General features: G+C 37.7%; 1 protein-coding gene across 3 annotated transcripts in view; it reads right to left on the bottom strand.

Annotated features, from left to right (window-relative positions):
- Window positions 1-779: 779 nt before the first annotated feature.
- Window positions 780-10,341, bottom strand: part of ZNF292 (zinc finger protein 292) — a 35,846-nt gene continuing 26,284 nt past the window's right edge. For 2 of the 3 annotated variants that reach the window (XM_075202737.1, XM_075202736.1), the window contains exon 8: window positions 780-9,922. In XM_075202737.1, coding sequence (XP_075058838.1) covers window positions 2,840-9,922 — 7,083 coding nt within the window. In that variant the 3' untranslated portion in view covers window positions 780-2,839. The remainder of the gene's footprint in view (window positions 9,923-10,341) is intronic. The other variant, XM_075202738.1, reaches the window with a different exon arrangement.

Raw genomic sequence — 10,341 nt, 5'->3', positions numbered from 1 at the left:
ATTGCTTGTGTTTAAAAGTTATTTTCACAAAATTGGAATATACTAAAATAAGTTCATGTTCATTCTAAGTGTTTTGGTAAGCATACTGGAAGCATTAACAACTTTAGAGGCAAACCTAAATGCAGATGTGCATGGCACAAAGCCTTCACTTAGGTGGGGATGAATGCAAATATATTTGGCTACCAAAAAAAAAAAAAATGTTCAAATATAAAAATACTCAACCCAGTGTGGAGAAAGAGACCAATTCCAGGGATGCCAGTGTGAAAAGTACAAGAAAACCAGGCTCTTCTATTGTAAAGAAATCTAAATAATTGACACTGTATGAGTGTATATCTGACGGGTATGAAATAGAACTGGTGTGAAATTAAGATTGGGATTTAGATTAGACAAGGAGGATCCAGAATTCTTGCAAACGTTCTGCCAATGAGTCAGTAACCATGTAACACCAATTATAAAAACTCTAGGAATGTCCTTTATTAAAAAAAAAACCAAAAAAAAAAACCACACTAATTAAAGAAAACAAACACAACAAAAAAAACTGCCAACATACCATACGTGACTTTGTATTACCAAATTCATAATCATTTGGCTAAAAATGTGTTACAGCCATTAACATGAGCAGGCAGCTGTTGAACCTACATGATCAGCAAAATTGTTTAGCTTGCTGAAAACAAGTGTATGCCTATCAGGCTATATAAATTATCTTCTTTTAATGCATGATATTAGTATACCACAACTTACATAAAGTAAGCAAAATGGAATGAGTTAATACTGGTATAAAAAAAAAAGTCTGATTTTATTTAAGGCAATACTGGGCTACTTCACAAAATCACCTGAAATATATACATTGCTTTAAACAACTATACATATTCCAGGACATTCATAAAAGATTCCCTTAACAGAGTAACACATAAAAGAAAGATTGTTCACTTTAAGGTAAAATTGGGCATGGGAAGTATTTGGTCCCTGGCAGAGCATCATAAGACATGTAGTTCAGCAAAATACTTTTTTTGCAACGCATCACTGAAGTGCTGGGACTAGGCTGTATTGGGGACACGTTCAGGGACAATCCTGTAACCGAAATAGAAATTCCTCCACATTATTCAGGATTTGTTGCTCCTGAAGAACTCCTTTTCACTGAACAGACCTTGTTAAAGTGCACTTATAATCATACAGCTATAGAAGTCACCTGTTTGGTCATAAAGTCTAGAAGTAATCTGTTTAACTTAATTGGATAAAATGAACTAATGCTTTATTTTCAACATCTGTATATACATTATATATAAGAAGTTTACCAAAATCAATTTATATAGTTTTACTTCCCATTAAAGAAATTACATATTAAAGACACCAAAGATTATATTTAATCACCAAAGTCCCTACCTAGCTGCATACGATTGCACTAGAGAATATTAGAGAGGAATAGTAGTTCTTTTCTTTCACTGAAATGCTGTATGTCCTCCACCTACAGTCAGCTCCCACCACTGTGTCAATTGAAAAATGTCACATCAATTCAAACCTCCAATGAATGAAAGCTATTTGTGCTCAGATTTCAATCTGCATGAGTGTTAAATCATATGAACTGCATAAAGTGATTTGTGAATTTTTAAACTCATGTTAGTGCTAAATTCACTCTGCTATATTAGCTAATAATGCAGCTAGGTAGGGACTTCAACAATGAAACAATGACTGTTTGGTTCTAATTAAGTCAAACTGGTGGACTTATCCTCAAAGAAAACATGGCAGGCACTTCAAAGAACTATATGTAATCAAGTAACGTAAAATGATAAAAAAAATGGCTTGTTAGCCTTCATTTCTGTAGATGGTTTCAGAAAAGCTGACACACTGCATTTACTCAGAATTACACGTTCTTTAGAGGACATAGAATTTTAAATACTGCACAGGCCTCTACTTGCGCATTAAAGTCTGTTGTGTCCATTCAAACATAGCAGGACAATTTGTGCAATTTTATTCAAGCCCACAGGTGGTGGTATTGCCCTTTATATCTATGGACAGTATTTTGCAAACTGTAAAAGCACCCAATACATTTCAATAGTAAATGGCACCTCTTACACAACCAGTCAATATATGTGGAAATGGGAGGGCTGTCATTACAAGTCATAACATATTGTAATGCACTCAGGGACCCAATTGTATAGTAAGGGTTAACTCTAGAGAGATTTTCGGCAATAAGCATTAAACACACACGTGATAAGTAACCAAGATTTCAAATATTTACACATTAAAAATTTTCAATAGATGCTCTGTTTAAGTATTTACAAGATATGCAACCCAAAATGAACGCAAATACAAATTCTTAAAAAAAAAATTATGATCACTTGATAACAAATTAAAATCCAGAATATAAACGTGTAATTTAATAGTTTAGACTTAGGCAGCAAATGTGTTACAGTGATATTTACACAAAAAAAATAAAAATAAAAAAAATTATCCCAAAACAAAACATACCCAAAAACATTATATACAAGTAACCTGTTATACATGAGTAGTGAACTTGGTGAATATACCAAATCTCACACACAATACACAAATTGTCCAATTTGTGGAAATGACAAATCATCAATAGAAATATTGAGGGTTTCAAACAATATCTACAAAACTGAATAAACAATTTCTTTCCTCTAGTCCCATAGGGATAACATGGAATAAAAACATTGCATGACTTGTGCCATGGCATATTTTTCTGTTTTCTTTAATTTTTGGCCAGGTTCAGTCACTCACAACAACAAAAATAATAATAAAAATGCATTTATTTGCATGCTTGATGGTTTCTAGCTCACAATAAAATTGTATAGGTTTTGAATATACTAGGACCTCTCTATACTGTGGCTTCCTCATCTAAATCTATATTTTGTTCCTTTGCAGCACTAACAAATTCATCACAATAAATGTCATGTTTAAGAACCACAACAGGTTTCAGTTCATTAAGCTGCTTGACGACAAGTTCAATATAATCACTGAATGCCTCGTCTAAAGCAATCCTTACATTGTCCATGTTAGGTAGATGTGTAGGGTTAGCAAAGAGTAAATATATATCAGTGCCAAAGTCCTCATCCTCATCCACCGATAGTCGTGGCATTTTTTCACTTGGCTGCAGTCCTACCTCTGTGTCTGCGATGAAGTTAACCCCCTCTCCAGTTTTTTTCTCCTTGACAGCAGATTCTTCGAGGAATTTAAGGAATGACACTTCAAATCCCATAGGTTTAAATGAGCTCAAGTCAAATGCTGGTGTGTTATCAGGAGAACTATCAGCAATTAATGTCTCCTCACAGCTAAGTGTGCTACTACTTTCAGCAGACAGTGTTTCTTCTGGTGTATCAATTTTTCTCTTTCTATTTGGAGTAGCATGCTTTTGTTTATTGGGTCTTTTTACAACACTGACAGTCCTTTGAAGCTCAGACCGACAAGAACTTGTTTCTTGAAATTCGCTGCTTACCAAGGATGATGTTCTTGCTTGGCTCTCTGAGCTAGTGCTGTCCTCATTGCTTAGTTTTGAAATAAACAGTTCTGTGAGTTCATCCATCTCATTTTTTTCATTTTCACTCTGTTGGGACGTTGAAATTGTAGATTCATCACTGCTTTCAAGTATAGCCGAACTAGCTTGCTTTTGTTGGGAAACAGTGACTTCACTTGAAGCCTCTTTGACCTCTGCTTTTTTTATATCTACCGCTGAATCTGTGTTGAGAAACAGAGAGACATCTTTAGCTTTGGTGCGTGCACGCCTTTTGCACACAATCAGTGTTTTTCTATGTCTTAAAATGAATGCTCTAGCCAGTTTGTGGCATTTATAATGTCTAATAATGTTATGTTCACTGGTGACAATAGACGTACATCCACGTACCATACAAGGATATTGTTTTGTATGACAATCCGTGCATTCTGCCAAAGCAGCATCTTTAGCCTTCAACGAATAAGTATGTCTGCCATATTTAAGAGACGATGGTCCTGGCTTAATTTTCTTCGTTCTGGTTTTAATACGTTTCTCCCCATTGTTGCCTTTACATCGCTTAGTTTTAGGGACTTCAACACCTTCAGTTTCACAGATGTGTTTGGGCAATCTATGTTTTTCTTTTGGCGTTTTGTCATCAACATTTTCTTGATCACTTAGACTCATTTTCCGTGGTCTTATTAAATGCTCTTTGTGTTTGTCTTTGTGCTTTTGAAAAATATGCCTAAGCAAATTTGACCTAGTAGCATAGATACGGTCACAACCTTGACAATCACACTTGTACATTTCCTCTCCTTCCAATTTAACCCGCTTCATTTTTAGGTCATGGACTTCCTCAAGATGTTCAATGTAGCTGGAACAAGCGGAAAAAGTAGCTGTACACTGGGTCTGATCACATTTAAATGGTTTTCCATTTACAAAAGAAATGACATTTTCAATTTCCTCAGCAATCATCTCATGAAGTTTCACATAGTGCTGTATTAAGCTAGAAAAACTGGCAAATATTCTAGAGCAATCACTCTCTGTACATCTGAACTCTTTGATGATCAGGCCATTGCTACTCTCCTCCCGTTCCTCTTTTAGGTCTTCTTCCATTGAAAATTTAGAGGCTTCAGACTTGTGAACAGCTTGATAATGAAGTATTAAGTTTTGTTGTATAGTAAAAGCTGCTGTGCAACCCTGGTGAACACACTGATAAGGTTTATAAGAAGTAGGCCCCTGGGTGGGCTTGGCATCTTTCTGTATTGATTTTTTGCGCTTCAGTTCCTTTTCCTTACGCTTTTTCCGAATTTTTGGTCCTTTCTTGCTTTTCTGAGTAAGTGTTAAATGTGACTCTTCAGAAGGCAAAAGAACATCTGCTCTATTTTCTTGAACTTTAGGAAGTTCCATTGTTTTCAAGAGTGGTACTTCTTGATATAGCTCAGGTTCTGATTTTATCACTTTTGTAACCTCATATGACTCCCCACACTTTTTTACTTCTGGGCTTCTGCTAGGCATTTCAGGAGAAAAGTCAGTGCCTTCACCAGCAGATTTTCGACCATAAGGTCTTTTTATTTTTAATTTGACCATTTGCTCAGATGTAAAACGATGCATTGATTGACAATGGGCTCGGAGATTTGAGTTTCTTGTGAATGTTTTTGTACATGAGGGTACAACACATCTGAAAGGGGCAAACTTTAACTGATGCTTCTTGATTTCTCCTAGTTTTTCAGGCGTGTAATAATGCACCTTAGAATAATGCTTAAATAAAGCATCTTTAGTCATTGCACAATAGCTGCATCCCTCTTCTTGGCAAATGAAAGGCTTTGCATTACATTTGTCAACTAATGCTGATGACACTTCAGGTGTTTCTTCAGACACAAGATTCAGACTTGGATTTGGGACAATTACACTGGATACAATGGGTAGAGTCTCACTAGGAGAACATTTATCTTCTGCTATTAAACATTCAGGTATCATATTATCCACAATCTGTAGCTTCTGTATCAAGTCCATGATCTCCAACACTTGTTCATCATACTTAACACTAGGCTCTTGGGTTGGTGAGACTGAACACACAGGTATATTCATTTTGCTAGTTGGGCTGGAAGCAGAGTTGGCAGAAGATATGCTGTGCATGACCCCAGGTATATCACCGTCCATACTGCCATTCACAATAGCCTGACTATGTGGCAAGGCTGAGCAAACATTTCTAACATTACCATTAAAGGCATATGCTTCAGTGGTGTCATGAGTCATATCTGTAAATGACTTCTCCCTGAAGTCTGGGTGTATATCTAACTTTTCAGTCTCTTTGCGGTCAGGAGTGTATGGTGGTAGGAGCTGTGGTTCACTTTTTTCTGACTTTATAGGAAGCGGACATACTGCATGCGTCTCTGAACTAGCCTTAAGACTTTCATTGATACAAGACATAAACAGTTCTTTGTCTGCGCTGCTCAAATGTTTTGCCAGGTTTTCTAACAAATCAGACCCATAGGTCATAAAGTTTGGTTGTAGCTCAGTGGACATCTGTAAATTTCCCCCCACTGCTGCCAGGATATTTTTTGCAAGCTCATGTGAAGCCTCCACTGTAGCAGGTGTATCAGATTTTTTCTTCCTCTTAGAACTGTTACTCTTTTTCTTGGCGGTAGTTAAACAAGAACTTCGGGGACCACTAATAACAGACACTCGAGTGCTGCTTACTGGTTTTTGTATGCAATTGTTTTCACCAATGGAATTAATAACTGGATTTGTGCACAAATCATTTTCAGTCTTTAAGTGCTTCTCTTCAGGAAGATCAATTACATTAGTAAAGCTATTCACATGAACATTTCCTAGACTGTGTCCATCTTTGAGGCTGGAGCTAGTTTGTATGACCTGTGTTGGGGTGATATCCGATGGTTCGGCTGTGTTTATTTGAGGACTAATGGGAATGCAGTCATCTGAAGTCATGTTAGTAGGCAGCTGTCTATTTACATTTTCTGGGGCTTCAATGTTTTGCTTAACAGGACTTTCAACTTTGCTCCCACATGGCGTAAAGCTGGAGATACTGGGATGTGCGAGTCCACTATGCAAATATTGAGCACTTTCATTTTCAGGCTGAACAGGTGGCATAAAAGGCTCATCTTTGATAGTCATTTTAGGACTAAAGGTTTGTCCAGGTGGTTGTGCTTTTTGCTTTGGACTAGATGAAAGAATCATGCTTGCCAAAACAGAGGTCTGTCCATCTCTCTGTGGAACAAGTGGAGGAATGTCATAATCATTATGGGGCTTACACACAGCCCTTTTCGACAAATGGCCACCCAATGACCGTGGGTTAGTAAATACTCTAAAACACCTGCTGCAGATAAATTTGCCATCTCTAATGATAGCAGGGCACTTTGCACGAGGGCTGTGCTTTGGTTTTCGCTCTCTACTTCTGGTTGTTCTCCTAGTAGCTGTCTTTTTATCTCCAGAATTTGACAGCATGCTGGAGGATTTATCCAAATTAAAGGTTGCATCCATGTCAGAGTTGTTCGCCGCCTGCTTGGAAAAGGATGTTTCTGTTTCAGCTTCTTCTTTCAAGAACACAGAGTTTGTAGCTTCACCACCAGCTAAAACGTGATCTGAATTGCCTCCTAGCTGAGAAAACACTGTACTTCCACTCAGCGAAGACATGACTGGCAAGGGATCGTTTTCTGTTGGCATTGGTAGAAATGGATCAGAACCGTTTTCGAATTTCATAGGTAAAACTTTTGCCAAATCTTCTATTTGTGATGTCAAGGTAGGATTACTCAAACTTCCAACTTCAGTTCCCAAGAGAGTGTCAGCAACATTTTTTGACAATCCTTGGGACATGACCGTTTCTGCTGAACTCATTAAAGGATTGACCAGGTTTTCAAGATGTGTTGGGAAGACTGGATTTGGGAGGTGTTGCAACTGATTACAAAAACTGGGGCTTGCAGTACTTTGTAGTTGTGGCTGTAAACCAGAATTATTTGGAACATCGGGCCCTGCAAGTATAAGATAAGTAGGTCTCTCATCAGAGGGTGGTACAGATGTTCCAGCCTTTTGTTTCTTTCTATTCTTGCGCTCCATTTTAAAGCCATCGTAATGATCAGGGTGAGCACTCTTCATATGTTTGCCAATGCTCTGAACAGAATTGTATATTCGGGTGCATCCCTCTACATTGCATTTGAACCTTTCGACTGGTGCCGACGGAAGAGGAGTCACTGTGGCAACCGTGGCAGGTTGCAAAACATTAGAAAGTGCGTTACTTGTTTCAAGTGCCAATGACAAAAGGTTTTCAGACTTGGCACTTTCTTCATACCCAGACATAACTAGATTGTTTTCACACAGCTGAGCAGTTTCATTAAATGACATTATACTATTTATCGACTGTTCTGCTTCAAGTTTGCTTTCACTAGAATTCACAGCACCAATTTGATCCTTGCTTGGGTAATCTTGACAGCTGTTTTTAATATCCTGAAACACCGACAGACATCGGTCTTCAAAACCCACGTGTGCTCTTGTTCGAGTTTCATTTGAATCTTCTGCTTCTCCACTGGCCATTAGTTTGTTTTGATTTAAAAGATCATGAAACCCTTCAACAAGGGATGGCAACTTAACATTTCTAGAATCTGCTGGGAAAGTAGTGTTAATCAATAAGTCTGCTTTAGGTAACATATTCTGTGCAATAGAGGGTGTTGGTAAAACCTGAGTAAGCAAATTTGCAGTAGAGACATCAGTAGGAGGTGGAAGAAGCTGGTCAAGCAAATGCATTGAGTTCTCCAGCCCAGTGGGAGTCACAGAGTCCATTTTCTGCCCCAATAGTGATGTTTCAGGTAAACTGGGATCTTTAGCTATAGTGGAACTGGGAACATCTGCTGAATGTAATGATACTGCATTAAAACTTCCATTTACATTACACACTGGTAGTGATTCTTCTTTGACAGTAACACATTCCCTACTTGCAACCATTTTAGTAATTTCAGTCAATTCCCTAGATTTGCTGGACTGTGGCATGATAGATTCTGTTGAGTGCTCACATAAGTGCTGTTCTAACTGAAGTTGAGAATGATAAATCTTTCCACAGCCAGGGATTTTACAGGTGAATGTGTTGTAGTGTTGTGCTTCATGGTCAAAAAGCATGTAAGCTGCAGAAAATATTCTTCCACACTTGGGGAACATACACTTTGCTCTGAAATCACGATGTTCCTTTCGGTGTGTTAGTAAGTCTGCATAAGACTGAAAGCTTGCCTTGCACTTCATTTGTATGCATATATATGGTTGACTTCCACAGTGCATTTGCAAATGATCATTTAAGTGAGTTAAACTAACAAACTGCCTCCTACAATACTGGCAGACTACTTTCTTACTTTGTATCTCAAGAAAACGTGCTGCTTCTTCACTGTCTTTGTGACTCCTCACATGTGCAATTAAGTTTTTGAAATATTTGAATCCTTTGTTGCAGAACTGGACAGGACACGGGAATTCATTGACTACTGCTGGTTTCTCTGCTTGTAAACTCTCAGGCTGATTATCTTTTTCGTCATTTTCATCAGAATTGTCATTATCATTAAATACTATAAAGTCATCAGTGTAAAGGGTGTTCTTCTTTACTTGCCGCTCTTGTTTTGTAACGGTCACTGATTTTTTATTCTTACATGTCTGTGCCTTTTTAGGTAACCTTGCCAATTTCCTGAGAGGCTCCATAGTTTCCAGTCTCTCTTTGCAGGATTGCTTAACATGTAATGTTACGTGTGGAACAAAGCTTTCTTTAGTGGTATACTGTTTTGCACATATCGGGCAGCTGTAGATGCCATCTATGCAGTGCTTTTGGGCATGCCGAATTATCCTGTGGCCCAGGAACTCCTTGTCACATAACACACAGTACTGCATGTATGCTTGCCAGTTTCTAAATCTTGCAGATATGCATCCGTGTTCTCTCATTTTCTTAATATGTCTCTTTTTCTGCTTTTTTTCACGGACCTCCTTAACAGAAGTGGTGTCACCGAAGCAATCAAGTCCATTTATTGTAGAGTCCTTGGTCAATTCTTGGTAATCATCCACTTGATCATATGCCTCATTGTCATTTAGCTCATCAATTGAAGAAACAATAGATGCCTCTTCTCCCATTAATGCCAGACACTGACGTTTCAAAGTCTTCCAATCCCAAAACTCTGGATCAAATGGCCATCGGGTTTTCAAGACCAGCAAAAGCTCGCAGCGCAGGGAGTTTGGTACAGGAAGACTTTCCTCGTCATATTTTTGGTCTGGTTGGTTGTATAACATCTCAACTGCGTAGTATGCATCCACGGTGGGCTCAAGAAGAAATTCAGTAAGTTGACAAGCTCTCTTGACCTCCAAGTCATCAGGCAATAAACAAGAGATTGTCTTGCAGATTGAGATTTTCACCTTGGCATTTTCACTTGACTCCAAGCGTAGGGCTCGTACGCACAGCTCAATACAAGTTGGAAGCCCAGCAACCTCAGTCTGTAACAGATACAGAAGAAAAACACTAAAATAGTTGAACGTACTTTACTTTCTGAATTTATTACAGACAATGGGTTACATATACTTAAAGGAACAACTGTAGGATGAAACTTAAAAAGTGTTTAAAAATGAGACTGCCCACAGATGATCTATCATTTAATATTTTTCTAAGGGCTTGCTCAAGCATTTGAAGTATCAAATGTAATGTACAGTCAAAAGTTAACCAAAATAAATGCAGTTACATTAACACTTAGCTTTTTTTTTTTTTTTCCCAAATGCTCATTAAAAGAAAACCCAACTTAAATATATACAAAACGATCATGATTAAAACAATACTTTTATATAAATCTAAAATTAAAACTTGAAATGTCCTAGAGCACTGAAAAATATATTACTGTAATATCCGCATATCAGTTTGC

The sequence above is a fragment of the Mixophyes fleayi genome, chromosome 3 (assembly GCF_038048845.1).
Source record: "Mixophyes fleayi isolate aMixFle1 chromosome 3, aMixFle1.hap1, whole genome shotgun sequence".
Lineage (NCBI taxonomy): Eukaryota > Metazoa > Chordata > Amphibia > Anura > Limnodynastidae > Mixophyes > Mixophyes fleayi.
Note: the sequence above shows the minus strand (reverse complement) of the source record. Positions and strands in the feature narration are given on the sequence as shown.